Consider the following 21,501-nt stretch of genomic DNA (forward strand, 5'->3'; position numbering starts at 1 on the left):
TGGCGGCTCTGGCTCGGTCCGCGCCCATGGTCTTTTGACACAAACCGTCCTGCTGCCACGAGGAAGAGGGCATCCTGAGCAGGCGACAGGCAGGGCGCCGCGCCTCCTGGGACCTCTCTTGATGGACAGTGCTGCGAGGAGGGAGGACTTTTACGGCCCCAGATCCTGGGGCCAGGTGACGTCCTGGTAGAGACCTTTAGCTCCCAGGCAGCTGGAAAGCCTGAAACTGCCACACCATTTCTCACCCTGAGCGACAGGCGGGGACATCAGCAAGGGGCGCCCGGGGTCTGACTAGCTTATCCCAAGATCTATAGTAGCTTTTTGGGGGGCTCAGATGATGATAATAGATATCCTAACCTTTGACCTAAAAGACTTTCTCCAGAAAAGGAGAAAAAGCATACTCCGTTTCTCCCTGCAGTTCTACGTATATTTACCACGCTGCGATGTTTACTTTCTTCTCTCTTCTATAGACGGTGCACAGATAGAACCACCTTGGGTTTATCTCAAATCTCCCTGCCTATTCTCCTTAAAAGTCTGGGCTCTCCACTGAAGCTGCTCCGGCGTCCTGCGTCCCATCAATTCAGTGTAGGAACGCAGAGAGCTAAGCCCCAGCGATGGACTGGCTGGTGGGGTGCAAGGAAGGAGGGCCTTTATTTGTACACCTTCATCAAATGTCACATCCTTCAAAACCTTAGCACCGCCGAGAGCCTGCTGGGACAGTGTGTCTGGCCTGGGCAGAGCCAGGCTTCTGAATGGTCACTACATGGGCAGCACTTCACAGCCACAAGCTGTCCAGCCAGCCCACGGAGGGGCAGCTGAGTCAGAACACACAGAGTCAGCAATTCCCCCTCCTTATCACAATGCATTTTCTTTTGTATTGGGAAGAGACCAGAAGAGCTCACTTTTCCCATGCCATCACGTAAAGAGACAAAGAGACAAAGAAAAACACGATCCTCGCCTCCAGCTCCCCAAGCGGTGTCAAGATCATATTTAAGAGCAGAGGTCACCCATCAGCAACGCGTTCATCAGCCTGCTGCCTCGACATCTTGGCTAACCACACAGTATACTGGTTAGAGTTGCAAGACAGCCTGGCCTTTCTAAAACACATTGCAAGGAACTATGGCCTGAAGGTAGATGCAGAGGGATTTCAGAAAGAGAAACGATCTCGCTGAATGTTGAGGAGCAAGGTGTCTGCCACCTGAACTCCAGTCCTCACGGACGAAGACTCCAGGCTTAGTTACAGTTTTCTCAAAAGAGTCTTAAAAACATCCTTTACCACAAAATAAGTTGGTAGACATTTGGATGTCAAGACGACACTAAATCCTGAGCCGGGGCTTTAAGAGAAGGTTAATCGAGGGGCACAGCACTGCCAATCAGCCAACCAAAGCCGTCTCTGCTGCAACAGCACCCCAGGGAGCTAATTCAGTTGCACCTCATGCAACCAAAGTGCATTAACACTCAGCAAATTGCCACAATTACGAGATACCAATGTATTCACTTAACACAGAAGCCGGGAGCCCTGCAGTATGCTGGGAACGCCGCGATTGGGACCCGAATGACTGTTTAACACCGGGAGGACGAGCTCAAGAGGGAGGCGAGTCCCCAAGTCCTTTAGGAGAAATCCCCCACCCCACCCGGAATTCCCACAGAGATCCTGATCCCTGCTGCTCGAGAGGAAAGGAACTCCAACGCCAAGCGGGAAACTAGACTTGCTGGCTGTGGCGGGAAGGGTGGCTTCAGGCTTTGTCTCCAGTGAGTTTTTAAAAATTCTCCAAACTCACATCTTTCACTGATGAAAGATCCATCTGATGAATCAGGAAATGAAGGTCCTTAAAAGGCCGTGGAGGATGATTCCCTTCCCCAGGCCCTGCTGCAGAGGAGTCCCTGAGGCCTGAGTAGCTCACTTCTTTGAATTCTGTACATTTCTTTTTTTTTTAATTGCAGTACTGAGGATGGAGCCCAGGGGTATTCTACCTCCAAACTACACCCAGCCCTGTTTTTTGTTCCTTTTATTTTGAAACAGGGTCTCACTGAGTTGCCGAGGGCCTTACTAGATCACTGAGGCTGGCTGTGAACCTCTGATCCTCCTGTCTCAGACTCCTGGGATCCTACTGGGGTTAGAAGCGTGCGCCACCAACGCCCGGCGTGTACATTTCTCGATACTAAAATATCTCACTGTCCGGAGAATGGTCAAGCCACCTAGAGTAAAAGGTCCCAGAATGCCTTCTGCAGAGGGAACCAGGCTCGGAACAGTCAGCCTGGCCCACCGCTAAGACTCAGAAAATATACAAGCCTCCACGCACGTGGGGCTGTGAGGAGCCATAGGAAGCTGGAGACATGCAGGAAGGTATAAAAGTGAAGAACAGAGAGAAGTAAAAAAAAAACCAGGAAAGATGCCCTCTAGCCCTAGGATTCCCCGCCCGTGGTCACCCTTCGCCCCAGATGTTTCTAAGGACAGAAAGAGCACACAGCCGCGAGGGAGCGTAGCGTGCTTGGATCTGGCTGGCCCCAGGGACCTGGAAAAAAAGGACCTTTCAACCTAAGTAATCCCCCAAGTATTTCAAAGAAAGTTACGACTGGAATTGACTAGTTGCTATGTTTGTACCCAGTTTAAGAGTTCGAGCCACCGAGGCAGAGCCGCAGCTGTGGCGCGGAAGTGCCCATCTCAGGACCAGACCCAAGGGGCAGCTTGGAAATTAAATTGTCGTAGGTGGCACCTTGAGTTTTGGTCAGAGCCCTAAGTAAACAACAAAACCCCGAGAGCCACCTACACACCGTGAGGGTGAGGGTGCTGGATCTGCTTAGCAGCAGCCGCCCAGGCGTGCCAGGAGGGGCCAGTGCCTCTGTGAGGAGACCACTGTCCAGGGCCTGAGGAGAACGGCCGCTGGCCTCCCGCGCCTCCAAGCACACAGCTCCCAGCTGAGGACTGAGACGGCGTGCGGAGTGCGGTGGGGAAGAGGGAACAGCCTCGGGTTTCTACTTAAGACCTCCCAAGGGCCTTAAGAGGGGACACAGCTGGCTTTCCTTCCAGAGGTGCTTTACAAAAGCCCCAGGTTAAGGCCTCAGGACTCTCGGGTGTCGTGTGGCATCCTGGGGACTGGTCTCTGCCCTTGACGTGGATGCTTTGGGGAGCACACATTTCTCCAAATCAAAAACTTTTCAGGGTTGCGAGCTCATCTCTAGAAATGTCTTCAGGATTGCATGAAAAACAGTAGCTCCTAGGATGTGACCAGCTTTGGAGAACGCGTCATTAGTGGAGATTTCTGCATTATGACACTCTGGCTTGACCTTTCCGACATGGTAGAGCTGAGGTGAGGAACGCCAGTGCCTACAGCGTGGTGTGGACCAGGTGGTCACTGTCTCACAGGGCTCCAAATGACACGGTGAGGGTGACTTAAGCTAGCTAAACCTGCACCCCCACCAGAAAGAGAACAAAGAATGGATGGCCACTGATGCCACAGGGAAAGGTACGCCGGGCGTGGTGGCACACCCCAGTAATCCCGGTACTCGGGAGGCTGGGAAAGCAGGGTCGCAGGTTGGAGGCCAGCCTCCATAACTCAGGAAGACCCTGTTTCAAAATAAACAATCAGAAAGGGCTGGGGTGTAGCTTGGAGGTAGAGTGCCCCTGGGTTCCATCCCCAGCGCCAACCCAAAACCCAGACCCACAAAGCACAGGTAGGCGCGTTGCTAAGAGGTGCCACGGCACAGGTCTGGCCCAGGGGGTGGCAGGCACGAGCTGGCGGCCACCCTCGACGTCTCTCTGGGTGCGCCCTGCCGGCCACTGCCCTGGCTTCCAGGCACACGCAGAGGCAAACGGGGCACATGCGGGGGAGGCGTTTCACATACCACTGCCGAGAGTCCAGGTTTTTTAGCTCTCTCAATAACTTTGAGTTTTTCTTCAGTAGATGAAAATTCTTCCTATAAGCAAGAAAGAATGGAGCAGAAGGTCATGTGATCACAGATGGACTCTGCTGCTTCCTAAAACCTGCCTCCCAGCCTCCCTGGGCTGCCTCCCTCAGTAAAGACCCGGCGAGGGGCCTCCAGGGCGCCAGGCCCCCTTAGGTGGGGCAGGCAGAAACCCCCGGCCCATCATTGCGGGAATGCGGGCTGAGCACGCTGGCCTTGTTTGCCCTTTGGCCCTGCGTGTATGGGCAGTAAAACTCCACCCGCAGGGCCGGGTCAAGCCAGCGCCTGTCAGGCGAGGGCTTGCTCCTGCCCTGGCCGCGCAGATCCTCCCTCCTCCCGGCCCTCACGTACACGGCCCACCACCACCACCGGGGCCACGCCACTGATGTGCCTCTGGAGTCCACGCACACCTCGCATTGAAGTACAAGTAGCAAGGGACGGGGAAGTGATTAAGCAAAACGCAGAGGAAACGTGAGGTGCTCTCTCCATGCCTGGCAGGCCTGGGAAGGCAGCCTGTGCCAGGAGGGCGCGTCGGCTGCACTTTGGCTGCAGCTGAGCCGAGGACAGCCATCTGGAGGGCCTCCGGGCCTGTCCCTTCTCCCGGCCACCGGGCCGGGCGCCTCACCTCCTGTCCCAGGCGTTCATGCCCAGCCCGTCCAGCAGCAGGCGGCAGAAGTAGAAGGGCCCGCGGGGCGGCTCTGGCTCGGGCGGGCGCTGGCGGGCCGGCGGGGCGTCGGGCCGGGGCCCGCGCAGGTGCTCGGCCTCCCGTGCGCTCTGGCGCAGCAGCGCCTGGGCCACGGCACGCTCCTGCTCGGGGCTCAGGGCGCGGGGCGGCGGCGCGGGCTCGCAGGGCCGGCGCTGTGAGGGCGGCAGGCACTCCGGGCTGGAGCGGCTGAGGCGCTCCAGGAGGCTGTCCAGGGCGTCGTCGGCGTCCTCGGGCTGCGCACCTGGCGGCCCCGTGGGGGACTGGCCGCCGGCCTGGGGCCAGGGCTGGGCGCAGGCTGGGCGCCCCGGCTGCGGCCCGTACAGCACGCTGCCGTCCCACGAGTACTTCCCCGAGACGTCCCGCACGATGACCCGCACGTCGGGGCCGCCCGCGCCCTCGGCTGGCGTCTGCAGGCAGGACACCAGCGTGCTGTCGTTGAAGACGAAGAGCTGCAGGCCGGGGCTGCGGAAGGCCTCCGCCGACAGCTCGGCGCCCTCGGCGTGCACGTTGTCATGGTTCTCGCTGACCAGGCTGTGCAGCACGGCCGGGCCCCCGGCCAGCGGGTAGTGGCCCAGGTGGTTGACCAGGTGCGCCATCACCATGCGCGCCGTCAGGGGGATCAGCTCCACGCTCCGCCGCCGCTTCTCTGTGGCCACGGGAGAGAGAAGAGGTGGCCGGTTAAACCCGCCATGGCCGCTGTCCTCGGTTAAACCCAACATCGCCCCTGTCCAGGGTTAAACCCACCACCGCCCTGTCCAGGGTTCAAACGCGCCACGGCCGCTGTCCTGGGTTAAACCCCCCGCCGCCGCTGTCCTTGGCGCCTAGGAGGTGTGCCTGCTCTCCTCTGCCCTGCCTTTCCCCAGGTACTGGAAATTGAACCTAGTTGCCATCTACCTCAGAGCCACATCCCCAGCCCTACTTTATTTTGAAACAGATCTAAGCTGCCGGGGGCCTCACTGAATGGCTGACCTGGCCTCGAATCTTCCACCTTCCGGTCTTACAGGTGTGCACCGCCACACCTGGCTTTTTTATGGACGCCATTTCTACTCAAATTTAAAAGCGCAACTTATATAGATTGCTAAAAGAACCAAGTTCTACAAAGAGTTCATTCTGAAAGGGATATCTAAGAATCTGGAGATATCAGAAGGTGTGCTGGCCCATGCCTGTAATCTCGGTGCTTGGGAGGCTGAGACGAGGTTTGAGGCCAGCCTCAGCAATTTAGTGAGACCTGCAGCAACTAAGATCCCGTTTCAAAATAAAAAGGGGTTGGGTGTGTGGCTAGGATGTAAAATGCCCCTGGGTTCAATCCCCAGTATGAAAGAAAGAAGGAAAGAGAGAAAGGAAGGAAGGAAGGAAGGAAAAGAAAGAAAGAAAGTAAGAAAGAAAGAAGGAAAGAAAAGAAAAAAAGGAAAGGAAGGAAGGTGGGTAGGTTGGCCCTGATCCTAAACAGGTGAGCTTTGAGGGCTGGGGTGTGGCTCAGGCCCAGGGCCACTGTCCAGCATGCCGGAAGCTCTCAGATTGATTCCCAGCTCTCCCAAACAAGGGCCATAGTTCCGGGAGCTCTGGTGAGGACACAGTCCAGAGTCTCAGGCGGCGCCGGGGCCGGAGGGCGGGCAGGGACAGCCTTGCTCCTGGGAGGGGAGGACACCGTAAGGAATGAATCAAGCTTGTGACCGCTTAAATATGCTTGAAGCAATTTACTTCCTAATCATTGTGACAATTTATGTTTGGTTGCTAGGCATTTTAAATATTTAAGAGACTCTGTCATATTAATAAATCATACAGACGCTTGGAAGGCTTTAACTGAATTTGCAGTTGCTGATTAAATGCCCAAGAGGAACCAATTTATAAAATTTTTAATACTTAAAATGTAGACAGAGACTTTGACATGCATAGGGGGCCTTGGGAAACAGAGTGTACGGGATAAGCAGATGAACTAAATCCCCAAACACGCCTGAGCTGAGAACTCTGCTTAAGAGAAGTTAGGGCAATTGCAATACACCAGATTTAGAAAAGGACGCGCATTAATCCAAGAACCAATGAAAAGGAAACCTTCATTCACGTTTCACTTATTATTTATTTATGGGCACTGGGGACTGAACCCAAGGGCGCTCTACCTCTGAGCTACATCCCTAGCCCTATTTTATTTTGAAACGGGGTTTGCTGAGTTAGCACGTGCTGGCCCAGCCTACCATCCTTCTGTCGGGATAGTGGGTGTGTACCCCTGCGCCCGGCAGTGAGATCTTTAATTTTAACAAAAAAATTTAGATATTTAAAAAGGTAAAATTTATCATTTAAGCTTAAAGTTTTAGAAAGTATTTTGATTTTAAATTCACGATATAAAAAGCCAAATGTTAATTAAAACATAAATGACTATAAGTATGCTTTCTATGTTAAATACCCTCTCCTTAGACATTGAACATCCAATCGGGGTGTGTGTGTGTGTGTGTGTGTGTGTGTGTGTGTGTGTGTGTGTGTTGCTGGGAATTGAACCCAGGGATATTCTACCTCCAAGCTACACCTCGAGTCCTATTTTACATATTTTTAAAAATTTCAAAAAAGAGCCTCACTAGGTTGCTGAGAGTCTGAGTTGCTGAGGCTGGTCTCAAACCTGCAATCCTCCTGTTTCAGCCTCCCGAGTACTAGGATTAGAGGAGTGTGTCACCAAAGCCAGCTCAGCCGACTTATTTATAACATGTTGATTTTGTGATGAATCAATTCTAAAAACAAGTCCCCGAACTCAAGAAATTCCGAGTAGTGACCGAGGAGAACACGGTTATTCTAGGCTTTCTTGGATTCCTTGTTGACTTTTTCAGTGAGCAAGAAATAAGTGTTCAATAATGGAAAACAAAATTTCATAACAAAAGACTCACTTCTCAGAAGCGGAGGTCATCCGCTCCTGTCTCTGAAATTACATCCTTCTGCCTCAGCGCTACGAGTGGACATGATTTCCACATGATGAAGAAATTTAATGCCTAGGGTTCATGCTCAAGCTAAGAAATATTGACGCCCCAAAGCACAGACAGGAGGTTCAGCCAGGAGCCCCGCGCTCGCAATGCAGACCACTTCAGAAGACTGAGACGGCCACGGCGGTATACAGTTCTTTTCACAATAAAGGTCCAATCTGATGAAGGCTCAAGGCAGAAAACAATTAGAAAACCAATGTTCGCCGGGCGTGGTGGCGCACGCTTGTAATCCCTGCGCTTGGGAGGCTGAGACAGGAGGATCGCACAGGTTCGAAGCCAGCCTCAGCTACTTAGCGAGGCTCTTAGCAACTTAGTGAGACCCTGTTTCCAAATATAATATAAAATGGGTCTGGGAGTATAGCCCGGAGGTAGAAAGCCCCTGGGTTCCACACCGAGTACCACAAAAAAAAAAAAAAAAAAAAAAAGAAAGAAAGAAAGAAAGAAAGTAAACCAGCGCCAGTGTTCACTTTTACTCACATGGGCTGTGCTTCCCGTGTGAGGTAAATATAAGTGTGGATTTTATCAACATGTTTGATTTCTATAATGGGACGTTTGCCTGGACTGCTGGAATGACACCAATTGAGTCAGAATCCATGACACATGACAGCCACTAAAGACCCCAGAGAGCTCTGGTACTGAAAAGCAGGACCAGGCACTTCTCCTGGCACACTGCACCTAAGTAAGTCCACTGCCTGTGTGTTTCCTGAAAAACAGAGACAGAATGAGAAACAAGACATCACATGCCCAAGCTTACTAAAAAATACATTCCAAAGCCGGGCATGGTGGACGTGCATGTCATCCCAGCATTCGGGAGTCTGAGACCGGAGGATCGTGGTTTGAGGACAGCCTCAGCTACGTAGGCCCTCTGCAACTCACTGAGACCCTGTTTCAAAATAAAGAATAAAAGGCCAGGCGTGGTGGTGCACGCTTGTAATCCCCGCAGTTGGGAGGCAGAGACGGGAGGATGGCGCAGGTTCGAAGCCAGCCGCGCGCGCTGGCTTAGGAGACCCTGTTTCCAAATAATAATGTAAAAATAGTTCTGGGGAGTGTAGCCCGGAGGTAGAAGGGCTTCCAGGAACCCCAGTACCACCAAAATAAATAAATAAATAAATAAATAAATAAATAAATTAATTAAATAAAAATAAATAAAGAATAAAAACTAGGGCAGGGGTATAGCTCAGAGGTCGAATGCCCCTGGGTTCCATCCCCAAACCCGCCAAAAAAAAAAAAAAAAAAAAAAAAATCCAAAAATCTTTTTTTTTTTTTTTTTTGGTACTGAGGATGGAACCCAGGGGCATTTTATCTCCAAGCTATATCTCTATCCCTTAAATTTTTTTCTTTTTTAAAGATTTTGAAATAGGGTCTAGCTAAGTTGCTGAGGTTGGCTGGACTTATGATCTTCCTGTCTCAGCCTCCCAAATGCTAGGATTCTAGATGTGCAATACCATGCCTGGCTACTCCAAGTATCTTTATTTTCCTAAATTTATAGATGAAATATGAGAGCAGCGTTTCAAGTTATTCTTTAACTTTCTTCTTCTTTCTTTCCCTTTTTGTGGTATTAGAGGTTAAACCTTATGGCGAGGGTTTATGAGCTACACCCCAGGCCTTTCAAACTTTGAAACAGGGTCTTGCTAGGCCGCTAAGACTTTTACTGAGTGTCTGAGGCTGGTCTCAGACCCGCGATCCTCCTGCCTTGGCCTCTCAGGTCCTGGGGTCACAGGCTGCGCCCTGTGCCTGGCTTAACTTTCATCTTCTAACCCCTCCCCGCCCCCTTCAAGCGGCTAGGTATTAACGAGGAGCGAGCCGAGCGCGTGCCCGCCATGGGTGGCCTGGCCATGTCTGCGTGTGACTCTACTTGAAAGGAATAAATACATCATCTATGGTCTAGAAAAGACTCGTTCAAAATAACAGATAAAGGCCTAATATTGCTTACCAGCAACATCACTGACTAGAAAGAGTTCTGTAATGATTGATTATGACACTGGATGAGAAAATTGAGTGCAACTTATTTAACCTAAGAGCTATCGCCTTTGTGATCCTCTTCGCTCCTAGCAGATGTACGCACTCAGCGCGAGGTCTGTGCATTTAAGCATCCTGCTTTTTACTTAGTTAACACGGCTGAGACAAGAGGATCCGGATTGGTGGCCAGCCTCAGCTACTTAGTGAGTCGCTTTGCAACTCAGGGAGACCCTGTTTCAAATAATAGAGAATAAAAATAGGGCTAGGGGTGTAGCTCAGAGGTAGAATGTCCTCAGGTTCCGTCCTCAGTACTGCAAAAAATAAAAATAAAAAAAAGATCCCTGTGTGTTACAAGGAAGAGCACAGCGCTCTGGAGAGGCCTCACCTCGGTGGGAAGGCCTGGCGTGCCCATAGCACCGCTCCAGGTTTCCCCATCAGGAAACGGACACCGATACACTCCGCTGGTACTCGTCAACCTTCACTGGTTAACACATGTTCATTTGTGTGTGTTTGATTCCACGCAATTTTTTTTTTTGGTAGTACTGGGGTTCCCAGAAGCCCTTCTACCTCCGGGCTACACTCCCAGACCTATTTTTCTTATATATTTTTGTTTGGAAACAGGGTCTCTTAAGCCAGCATGGCTGGCTTCGAACCTGCGCGATCCTCCTGTCTCCGCCTCCCAAGCGCGGGGATCACAAGCGTGCCCACCACGCCCGGCTTAGATTCCGTGCAATTTTATCACACGTATACATGACACGGTTACCTTGTGACTCCCACTCTAAGGCTAAGAGCTCATTTTGAGCAGAGGGACAGTTAGGAGAGAAACGCCGAGGTTCCTTAGTCTTGACGCTCCCCAGACACTCTCAAAGGGACTCTGTCGGGCCTCGTGGCATGCTCCTGTAAGCCCGGTACTTGGGGGCTGAGACGTGAGGATCTTAAGTGTAAGGCCACCTTTGGCAACTTTAGTGAGACCCTATTTTAAAATAAAAAAAAAATAAAAAGGGCTGGGGCCTAGGTTGGAGGTGGAATGCTCCTGTGTTCAATCCCCAGTACAGAAGTAGAGAGAGGGAGACAGACAGACAGACAGCCCGCCCGCCCACAGGGACAAAGCAACCCCACAGGCCGGTTCCCTCTCTCCTGGGCCTCCTTGCCCATCCTGTAGAGCTCAGCGTAAGGACATCCCCCAGGGCGCCTCCAGCCCGCGGCCGAGGTGGCTGGCCCCCATCAGGGGTAAAGCCCCTTAGGGATGGAACAGGAGGCTTTTGTGAATTCTGTGGTCATAGACATACAGGTCCTCAGTAACACAGAGCCATTTGAATTAGAGAGATGGGAAGAGAGAGACCAGGGGGAGGGAAAAAAAACCCCAGAAAATAAAAAGAAGAAACAAGGCAGGCAGGACTTGCTGTCACAGAGGACGCTAGAAACTAGGCTTGTGACTCCAACAAGCCACTGAAAACAGAAACCCAGCAAGCCTAAACAGCAGGCCGTGCCCGCCCGCCCGCCCGCGGCCCGGGGTCCGCGGAGATCCGCACCCTCTTCCACAGTGAGCAGGCTCCCCAGCTCCGCTGCCGAGGGGCACTGCACGGGCTCAGTCGTCCTCACGCTCGCCAGGGGCAGGAAGGGGTCGTAGTCCGAGGAGGACAAGTCGGCCAGGCTCAGCGTGTAGTGGCTCTGCTGGGTGTACGTGCTCGAGCCACACGCGCAGCAGTGCAGGACCTGCGGGCGAGAAACGGGCCGTCCCACTGCCTCGGCCTCGGAGCAGGACTCCCGCTCGGAGACTCCCAGGCAGCCGGTCCTCCCCTTTGCAAGCACCTTCTCCTTCCCCAGTGGACTCGGCTCCTTTCTCAGCCTGACTGTAAATACGTCCTCAAGGAAAAAGAGAGGCCAACCCGAGACTGCTCTGTAGCCTCTGCGTGATCGCAACACCTAAGTCCTCCGAACACCACGGTGGCCAAGTGGATATGATGGGACCAGAAGGAGGGCGGGGAGGGGATGGACGCAGCGAGCGAAGACCACCGGCCAAGTCACAACGGGACGCGAGCTTAAATCAGAATAACTCGCTGGACATGTCTACAGTCCCAGTACTCGGGAGGCTGAGACAGGAGGATCACGGATTTAAGGCCAGCTTCAGCAACTTGGTGAGATCCTACTTCAAAATACACGATCAAATAAGGTCATGGGTAGAGCTCAAAGGTAGAACGTCCTGGGGTTCAATATCTAGGAGCGTGTGCGCGTGCTCACGTGCGCGCGCGCTCTCTCTCTCTCTCTCTCTCTCGCTCTCTCTCTCACATACACACACACACACAAAAATTAGTGTAATTCATGAGCCTATGAATTGTGTTAATCTAATATAATGGCCTTTTTTCTTTTTGTTTGGCACTGGGCAGTGAATCTAAGAGCATTGTATCCCAGAGCTATACCCTAGCCTTTTTTATTTTTATCTTTTAAAAATTTGAAGCAGGGTATTTCTAAAGCTGCTGAAGTCCTTGCTAAGTTATTGAAGTTGGCCTCAAGCCTGTGATTCTCCTGTCTCAGCCTCCCAAGTGTTGGAATATGGGGTGTTCCACTGTGCTCAGCTTAATTTTAAAAGTACAAACCGGGCATGGTAGCACATGCTGTAATCCCAGTACTCAGGAGGCTGAGACAGGACAGCCTCAGCAAGAGTAAGGCCCTCGGCAATCTAGTGAGACCCTATTTAAAAATAAAATATATAAACAGGGTGGGGGTGTAGCTCAGAGGTAGAATGCCCAAGTTCAACCCCCAGTAAACACACACACACACACACACACACACACACACACGTCATTAAAAGTAAATTTAATATAGATTGCTGGAAAATAGTAGCCTTTTTTCCCCCTCACATAGATTCTTATCAAACTAGTGCTGTGATCATTTTAATAATATATCCAGTTCATTCTTAATTCAGTAGACGTGACCCGTGTTCCATAAAAACTGGGGAATTCTGGTCAAACAAGTAGTGTGAAGACCCTTGATAACCACTGCTCCTCTAAGCTGTCTGTTCTGCTTCGCTCTAAGTTTTTCTTTTAAAGTGTGTAACCCACGCCAAGTGCTTTTCTCCCTCCACTTTCACTGGTGCACCGTAACCACGCACCATAGTGAGGCTCAGCGTGATACACACACACACACACACACACACACACACCACACGGTCGCTGTGGTTCCTTCTGCATTCCCACAAGTCCTTGCACCAGACGCCCAGGTGACTAAGTGAACGCGAGGGGCGCTGGGTAGTTTCCCGGCGTGCAGGTCCGCAGTCGGTGCCCTCGGGCCCACGCCGATACTCACCCTGTAGATGTAATCCAGCAGGGGGGCCCGGGCTGGCTGCTGCTCCTCCAGGACCGTGGACACAGGGTGCAGGAGCGTGTTCACCGGCAGGGCCATGCACCAGTCCAGCAGGCAGAGGAGCAGAGACACGATGAGCTGAAAGAGACGGGCCCATCCCACATTGCCGTCTGTCAGACCTCACCACGCCTAACAAGACGGAGGAGAATTATCCCTGCACATGCCAACTGTTGGGCGGATATTTAATAACTGATATATATTTAATATTTATTAATACGTATAATATATGTTATATATTTAAATAAGTATATTTAATAACTGTTTTTCCCCCCAGGACAAAAATGCATAAGATGCTATAAAAGAGACCTCTTTGTCTCGTGATTTCTCATTCGGACTCACATTTTGAAAGAAGCTCTGGGGAGTCAGGTCCCGTGCGCCTACCTTCTTATCTGTGTCCACTGACGAGCACTCTGCGCTTGGTAAAAGGAAAGCGATGGTGGCCACGAGGATCTGCACAGGAGGAAGCCCAGTCAGACCCAGCAGTGGTTTAGGAGGCGGCGGCGGGAGCCCGAGGGGTCCGCACCGTAGGGGGGTGACGGAGCGCGGAGGTCCAGCTGCTGCGCGTGCGTGTGACCTGCAGGCTGGTGAGCCCTGCCCAGCTCCTACGCTGCCGCGGTGGGGGCCCGGGACCCCCAGGAGGAGTCCCGCCATCACTCTCACTTCCCACCCACCGCAGTCGGAAAAAAAGTTCCAAAATCATTACGAAAATGTTCCTGCTTAACCTTCTTAGAAATTAACCCAGTCTCCTTGCTGTCCTGAGGTGGGCAGCAACCCCTTCACTCGCTAAAGTTCTCCCGTCGGCCCGTTAGACAAAACCCAGCTCGCAGCTTACAGAATTTTCTGTTCCCATGTTTCACTCTGGGTCACCTAAGGTGACAGATATATATCGCTTGTGACTTATGATAGGCTTCTGAGAGAACAAGGCGATTTCGCCAGTGAACTTTGTCTCTGGTTGAGAAGAAATAAATCAACATCCCTTGTTTTTCTCTGCAATCCCTCATGAGGACAAATCAGATCTCCGCAGCCCTCCCTGGATACCTGAAGACAACTTGTTTCCCGAGGGCGGCCATAAAGGCTGCCAGGAGTGGTGTGCTTCAACCGGGCACCTACCCGTCAGGTGCTGAGCCGAGTACCCTTGGCTCTGGCTGGCCTGGGGTGCTATGGCTGCAATGGGTCTTCTGTTCCCGCTGCCCCCATCCCACCAACACACCGCACAGCACCGGGGGAGCTCGCTGTGGCAGGGCGCGTGGTCCAGGGCGGGCTCCTGCGTGGAAGGCGCCGTGCCCGGCTGTCTACTCCTTGCTGCACCATCCAAACTGCCCTGGATGAGTGCAGCCCCGTCCACAAAAGGGCTCTGTGTGGTGGTCACGTCTGCCTCTCAACCGCCCCGCACCGCCTCTGCCCTGGAACAAGCTGGCTGCTCAGGTAGCGCCTGGAATCAGAGCCGAGGCGAACCAGACCAACTCCATCTTGCGAGGAAACCCATACCGGCTTACAGGCTGCTGCGCTGGCAATCACGTGAGAGTCTGCAAATAGGTATCAGATGCGTCTAAAGGGCAATGCGCCTGTCTCAGCATTACCGGGAAAAGGACTCACTTCCACCATTTTCCGAGGCAGAGACGTTTCCAACATCTGCAGCTTTTCCCAGTAGGAAACCAGCAACTGAAGGATGTCACAAGCCACCTGGGCCACGACCTTGTTAGGAAGCTACCAAAGGAAACAAAATCCCAAATAAGCACACAATTCAACAGGTAAGGTGTTCCCAAAGACCGAGACTAGCCGCACACCGTAAGCCCAGCACTTGGGAGGCTCAGACAGGAGGACTGCAGGTGGAGGCCAGCCTCAGCAAGTCAGCGAGATCCCCTTTCAAACAGGGTTAGGGGTGTAGCTCAGAGGCAGAATGCCCTGGGTAACACACACACACACACACACACACACACACACACACACACACCAAAAGTTGTTTCTTCTCAGTTCCATACAGATTATGTTACAAATTGATGGCAACTCTAACCCACTGACAGAGAAGTCGTACACAGTCGCACGCCATTCACACCCGCCTTGGCCCAGCCTGCGTTAATTTACACAGCGCTGCACAGACAGAAGGAGCTGTCGTGTAATGACCTCAAAGCCCTCATTCAGCTCACAGAATCACAGATCTACAACCACAGGCAGTTAAGATGGAGCGCGCTGCGGGTGTCCCCCGCGCTGACCGCTCACAGGACCGCTCCCCTCCTTGGTAAACCCTCACTGACAGCTCCGTAGGCAGGTGTGACCTTCACTTGGCACATGGAGGAAGGGGATCGATCAAATGACTTCTACCTGATGAAGAGAAACGGCCTGCTCGCACCGCTCAGTAAGCCACGTGTGGACCAGGGGATATCGCAGCTCGGGAGTCCAGCAGGATTCCAGCGTGCGCTCCTGAGCCCGCGCCCTGGGTCCCCAGCAGGGTCTCTGGCTGCCCCCACTGTGAGCCGGGGGCCGCGTGCGCGTTAGGCGTGAGGCACCCCTGCTCCTCTCCCTGGCAGACCTGCTCGCCGTGCCTCCCGATTGAGCGCGGTGACCCTAGGTCCCTGGTCTAGAAAGGCCTCACACCAGTCACAGGCGGTGGCTACCACATGGCACGCGTGCCACGTACCCAACGCGAGGCCCGTGCAAGTGTGTCCGAGGCACAGGATGGAAGGAGCCCTGGCAAAGAGGACCAATTTTAATTCTCCAGGATAAACGGTTTCTGACTTCCCTGGCTGTTAGGTGAGGGGCACCAGGGCCTGTCTTCTGTGTGCTGTGCAGGTGGGCGCGCTGGGCACACCCCGGCGTGCCTGGCCCCTCTGCAGGCAGTACTGAGGGGACGGGAGCGGAAGGAGCAGCTTGGCTTCGCTCAGCGGCTAAAGATGGTGGCGGCCGGGCCCCAGCACACAAGTGGCGGACACACGTGGTAGGTGGCATCCTTGGGCAGCACTGGCCCCGCGCCCTGCTGTGGCTGGGTGCTACTGACACCCCCTCTCTGTCCACTGTGCCCCCACAGCCCAAGTCAAACCTCAGTCACCCCGTCGGGTGTTTCTGAGGGCAGGGCCACTCGCAGGGTGGTGTGAGCACGGGCAGCATGGGGCCAGCTCTGCACGCAGCCTCCAGCAGGAAGCCAACCCAAGGAAGCCAACACCTGCGCCTCTCTCTCCACCTGCGACGCCCTGAAGCCGGTCCCAAGCGGCCCCTGGTCCCTGGCCCCGGCTGGCAACCCTCTTCCTTCTAGTTCAGCTGCTGGAGTGACTGACGTGCTGGGTCCTTGAGTAGGAAGCAGCGGGGCTGGCCCTGGGGCCGGGACTCATGTCCGCGGCCAAGGGTCTTCCTGTTACTAGTCACGGCCAGGAGAGACTTCTTGGGGCGGCCCCAGGCTTCTGATTTCTCAGCATTTCCGGTGGGAGCCGCTTCCTGCTCCTCCCCATGCCCTTTCTCTTTTATTTCTAAAATAAAGAGAGCAGCAGCCTCTGTCCTGGCGGGCGCGGCTCAGCAGGACGGTCTCACGCTGTACTGGACGCTGACTGGCAGGGAACGGCTCAAAACGCGCAGCGGCGCTTCTCTCTGGTGCTTTTTCTCATAATTACAAAAGAACGGCAGATATTGTTGAAAATCCACAGAAAGCCAAAGGAGACGCTGCCCTGCACCTGTTGTGTTACTGGTCCCTACCTCTCGCCTATACTACATAGGAGAAAATTGTGTATGTTTGTGAGTGTGTGTATGTGTGTGTGTGTATTCTAAGACACCCAAGTTATTAACTTTTTCCATACATAACAGATAGGGAGGGACATTACATCAAGTATGTCTAGATTTAAGTAAAATTAAAATTTGAAAAATTATCTTAGAATTGAGAAAATAGAGTAGTTAAAAATGAATTGGGCGGGGCACGGCGGCACAGGACTGTAATCCCAGCACTTGGGAGGGTGAGACAGGAAGATTGCAGATTTGAGGCCAACCTCAGCAATTTAGCGAGGCCCTCAGCAACTCAGTGAGACCGTTTAAAAATAAAAACTAAAAAAGACTAGGGATCATGTCGCTCAGAGGTGGACCGTCCCTGGTTCCATCCCCGTAGGAAGCTTACTTGTCTTTACTGTTACGCAGATCTACCTCTATGCCGATTCCTTCCCTGACACGTGCACGGCCTCGCCTCGGAACTATGACCCACTTTCTGTGGGCCTTGGTTTTTCTGGTATAAAACTACAATGCCCACTTGAAAAGATGTCAAAGAGGTTTTTTCAAGTCTTTAGAGTGTTGACCATTATTCTGGTCTCATGGGAGTGCTCCCCGAATAGTAGCTCTTACCGTTAATGAAAGAAAGAAGGAAAAAAGAAAGGAACGAAGGAAGGAAAAGAAATATAGATGTGTTAAAAATCTCCAAGGGTTAGCCCAATGGCGAACACTCAGGCCCTGACTAGAAGGTGTGGGGCCTCTCCTATTCCTTGGACAGGGCCCGAAGTATCACTTTCTCGTGAGCCAGCAACAGATAGCAGGTGTCCCCGTTGCCACGGAGGAACCCGTGTGGCCACTGGGCTTGGGCTGTGGACGCCAGGCTATGGATGGCAGGCTGCAGCTGCCCGTGCGGGGCACGGCCATTGGTGGCCCCCGATGCCAGAAGAGGACATTTTTTTTTTTTTTTTTTTTTGGTGGTACTGGGGTTCCTGGAAGCCCTTCTATCTCCGGGCTACACTCCCAGACCTATTTTTACATTTTTATTTGGAAACAGGGTCTCCTAAGCCAGCGCGCGCGGCTGGCTTCGAACCTGCGCGATCCTCCTGTCTCTGCCTCCCAAGCGCGGGGATGACAAGCGTGGCCACCACGCCCGGCCAGAAGAGGACATTTGAGTCACCACCTCTCTGTAACGCAGGGGCCAACCAACATGTGGCTGATTTACGCTGCAACCAGAAAACGCCTGGGGGAGCTCACATCAACTACGCGTGGCGAGCTGCAGGTACCTTCAGAGTGACGCCTAGCACGTTGAGGGCCTCCTTCACCTGCGGGTGGCCGGTGCACCGCGCAAGCTCTTCGCAGATCCAGATCCCGAGGGAGCAAATGGCGATGCATCTGTGAACAGAGGGAGAGGGAGAAGACACACGGGCCATGCCTCTCTGAGGATTCACAAGTGACTAGAGATTTCTAGTCTGTTCATCCAAAGTACTGGGAGCTATAGATATGCTGACGGTGTTTTCACGGGAGACGAGATAAGGGACTCTCAAGAGGTCATTTTCATGACCAATAGACGCTGGCACTGCTTGGCATTTAAATATTTCATGCAGCCGGGCGTGGTGGTGCGCGCTTGTCATCCCAGCATTCGGGAGGCTGAGACCGGAGGATCGCGGTTCGCGGACAGCCGCAGCTACTTAGTGAGGCCCTCTGCAACTCAGTGAGACCTGGCTTCAAAATAAAGAATAAAAAATAGGGCAGGGGGTGCAGCTCGGAGGTAGAATGTCCCTGGGTTCTATCCCCAGACCCGCAAAATAAATAAATAAATAGATAAATAAATAAAATAAAAAATAAATATTTCATGCAATAAACGGCACATTTTCTATTAATTGTCACAGCCCACATGTTGCTTATTTTTTTGGTACTAATCTTCCCTTTGCATTTTATTGTTTCAAGATATTTTTGAGGAAAAATCAAAACCAGGGATTTTTGAAAAGTGAGTTTACAATTATTTTCCTTATATGTATAATACCTACTATATATATATAAGGAAACCTCTAAATTTTAAAGTATATTTTAATGCAACTTTCACAATTAATTTTACTGTTATTTCTTTTAAACACTGCTATTCTTCAAAAAAACTGATCATACCTTATACATTTTTATACTATTCTTAACACTGCAGAAATTTGTACACTAAAGAAAAAGGAGGAAGCCGGGCGTGGTGGCACACGCTTGTCATCCCAGCATTTGGGAGGCTGAGACAGGAGGATCACAGTTCATGAACAGCCTCAGCTACTTAGTGAGTCCCTTTGCAACTCAGTGAGACCCTGTTTCAAATTAAGAATAAAAAAATAGGGCTGTGAGTGTAGCTTGGAGGTAGAATGCCCCTGGGTTCCATCCCCAGTACTGCAACAAACAAACAACAAACAAACAAACAAACAAACAACTAGGGCTGGGGATGTAGCTTGGAGGTAGAATGTCACTGGGTTCCATCTCCAGTACTGCCAATAAAAAAAAGAGAGAGATAAAGAAAAAGAAAAAAGAAAAAGAAGGAAACCGCCAAGACATGCTGATGGTTGAGTGTGGGATGTGGGGAAATGAGAATCCCACAGGTTCTGGGTTAAAAACTTGGAGAGATACCATCATTTGCTGAGATAAGATCTGAGGGTTCTTGGGCTTGGCTGGGTAAGGAGGGCAGGAGGGCACACTCGGAGACTCGGCTGTGATTGGGTTAAGGCTGGGTGTGTGGTGACATCCAAGCCAGGTGTCAGGTAGGCAGTGTGATACAGAAGCCCGGGTATATAAAGCGTTCACTGAAGAGCCAGGTAAGCTGGGAGCCATCACCAAGAACAGCATTAAGGCTGCTTAGAAGGCACCAGGAAGACTGCGCAGCACCCAGGGGGCACGGAGAAGGACCGGGCCCTGGCCCAGAGCCTGACTCAGACTAATACGCGGAGGTCAGGAAAGAAGCCAGGAAGGAGGGAGCGGCAGAGTCCAGAGACTGAGCTAAGGAGCAGGCATGGGGCGGGCAGGGGAGGAAACCCACAGGCCACGAATGGGAACGGAGCTTTCCTGGACCAAGCATCAGCCACGCTGGACCCGGCTGAGCGCTAGCCAAGCTGGGTTCAGCCCGCACTGCTCATTCAGTATTAGCAAATCAAATGAGCACTTAGCTCCTAGTAACGGAAGCCGAGGGGACTGGACTTGCCACCCACTGCCGATAACTGAAGAAGTTACTAAAACACAAGTCAGAGAAGCTGGACCTCGTCTGCGTCAGCAGGCAGTGGCGAGCGATGGTGCGGCGAGGACAGGGGAGGAGCTGGCTCTCGAGAGGCAGCAGAGGCCGGCTAGGCTTCTGGCGACCTTGGGGAGGGAAGGAGCGTGCGGGAGACAGGGGCTCTCCACCCTTCACCTTGCGAGGCGAGCAGGGGCTGCCCTCGGGTAGCTGGCCCACGGTACCTCCACAGACGCCTGGCAGAAGCAACCAAAGTGTTTCCAGCCACGCCAGATGCCTCGCGGCAAAATCACAAGCGCCAGTTACAGTCGCTGCCCTGTACCACGCTGTTTTTATGAACCGTCCCTCTCTCTTTACATTTCCCTTCTGATTGAAAACACCAGGGAACAGGAGCGTGTATCTGTAATCTCGCTTTTTCTTACGTAAAAGCACAGTATGAATAAGGGGTATCTTACTCTTCATTTACTAATGATGATTTTTCTAAATAATGACCCTTGCTCGTAATTCTTAAGACAGCATACTATGTATAATCTGCATTTTGCTAGTTCCATTTAATAATGATGACTTTCTCTTTTTTATTTTTTTTTTTGCGGTGCTGGGGATAGAACCCAGGGACGTTCTACCTCTGAGCTCCACCCCCAGGGCTATTTTTTATTCTTTCTTTTGAAACAGGGTCTCACTGAGCTGCAAAGGGCCTCACTAAGAAGCCGAGGCTGGCCGTGAACCCGGATCCTCCTGTCTCAGTCGCTGAATGCTGGGATGGCGGGCGTGCCCACCACGCCCAGCTCTCGTGATGACTTCCTAAATAACCAAGCCAAGCGACACATTTTCTTGACACATCCTTGCCGTGTACATTTCAGCGCGTGCGGGAGTGACGTGAGAGCGGTTGTTCCCAACACTGACGCGCAGACGCGAGTCTTCAGATGCTGAAGCCTTTACCTCTGGCTCGACATTTACCTTGCGTACTCATTGGGTTCTTCAGTGGCATTCTTCAGTAAAATATTTATGAGGTAATGCTAAAAACACAAAATTAAGTAAAATAAAAACTCGGCGTCAGAGCTGGTTTCCCACCGGTGCCAGCCACGTTCTGGGCAGCCAGGAGCCACAGGCGAGCGGGCAGAGGGACGCTGGGCTCCTCCAGCGACAACGGGGGGCCTGGGGCAGTCCACGGGGCAGGCGCTGCGGGGTGTGCAGCGAAGGCCTCTCGAAGCCAGGAGCCTTCCAGATAGGAAAATCCCCACCTTCTTTTACTTTAACCGAATTACACACTGTATGTTGAATTATATATTATGATCATGTTCTAGAGACTGGTAAATGCTGGGATTTTGTTTGCCTCAAAAGTCAGTTGAGGAGAAAACAAATGTTTACTCTCATTTTCTGTGAAATAATTTGGGGTTTATGTTATTAGTAATATTTAATCAGGCCCCAAATGGGATCGAATTTTGACCTTATTTCAATTATTTCCTATAAATCCATTTGATATACTAATGTAGCTTAACTAAGCTAATAAAATGATCACAAAGGATGATTCGTTCCGTAATGATGACCTAAACAGACCTAATAAAAACACTCGAGGAATAGAGCCGTCAGGTCTAACTGCAATATGCTCTGAACGCGATATATGTATAGCCCGTAAAACAGACCTCAGAAAACAACAATGGAAACATTTAAAAGATACAGCAAAATCC

General features: G+C 52.0%; 1 protein-coding gene across 1 annotated transcript in view; it reads right to left on the bottom strand.

Moving 5' to 3' along the window:
• RALGAPA2 (Ral GTPase activating protein catalytic subunit alpha 2) overlaps positions 1-21,501 on the bottom strand; it is a gene marked incomplete at both ends in the record, with an annotated part of 243,084 nt that overhangs the window by 76,179 nt on the left and 145,404 nt on the right. The window contains 8 exons of the mRNA XM_080716443.1: positions 3,847-3,918; positions 4,532-5,258; positions 11,070-11,253; positions 12,844-12,978; positions 13,282-13,350; positions 14,497-14,607; positions 17,868-17,976; positions 20,771-20,829. Coding sequence (XP_080572569.1) covers positions 3,847-3,918; positions 4,532-5,258; positions 11,070-11,253; positions 12,844-12,978; positions 13,282-13,350; positions 14,497-14,607; positions 17,868-17,976; positions 20,771-20,829 — 1,466 coding nt within the window. The remainder of the gene's footprint in view (positions 1-3,846; positions 3,919-4,531; positions 5,259-11,069; positions 11,254-12,843; positions 12,979-13,281; positions 13,351-14,496; positions 14,608-17,867; positions 17,977-20,770; positions 20,830-21,501) is intronic.

This window comes from Muscardinus avellanarius, assembly GCF_963383645.1.
Source record: "Muscardinus avellanarius genome assembly, chromosome: 19".
In the NCBI taxonomy this organism is placed as follows: Eukaryota; Metazoa; Chordata; class Mammalia; order Rodentia; family Gliridae; genus Muscardinus; species Muscardinus avellanarius.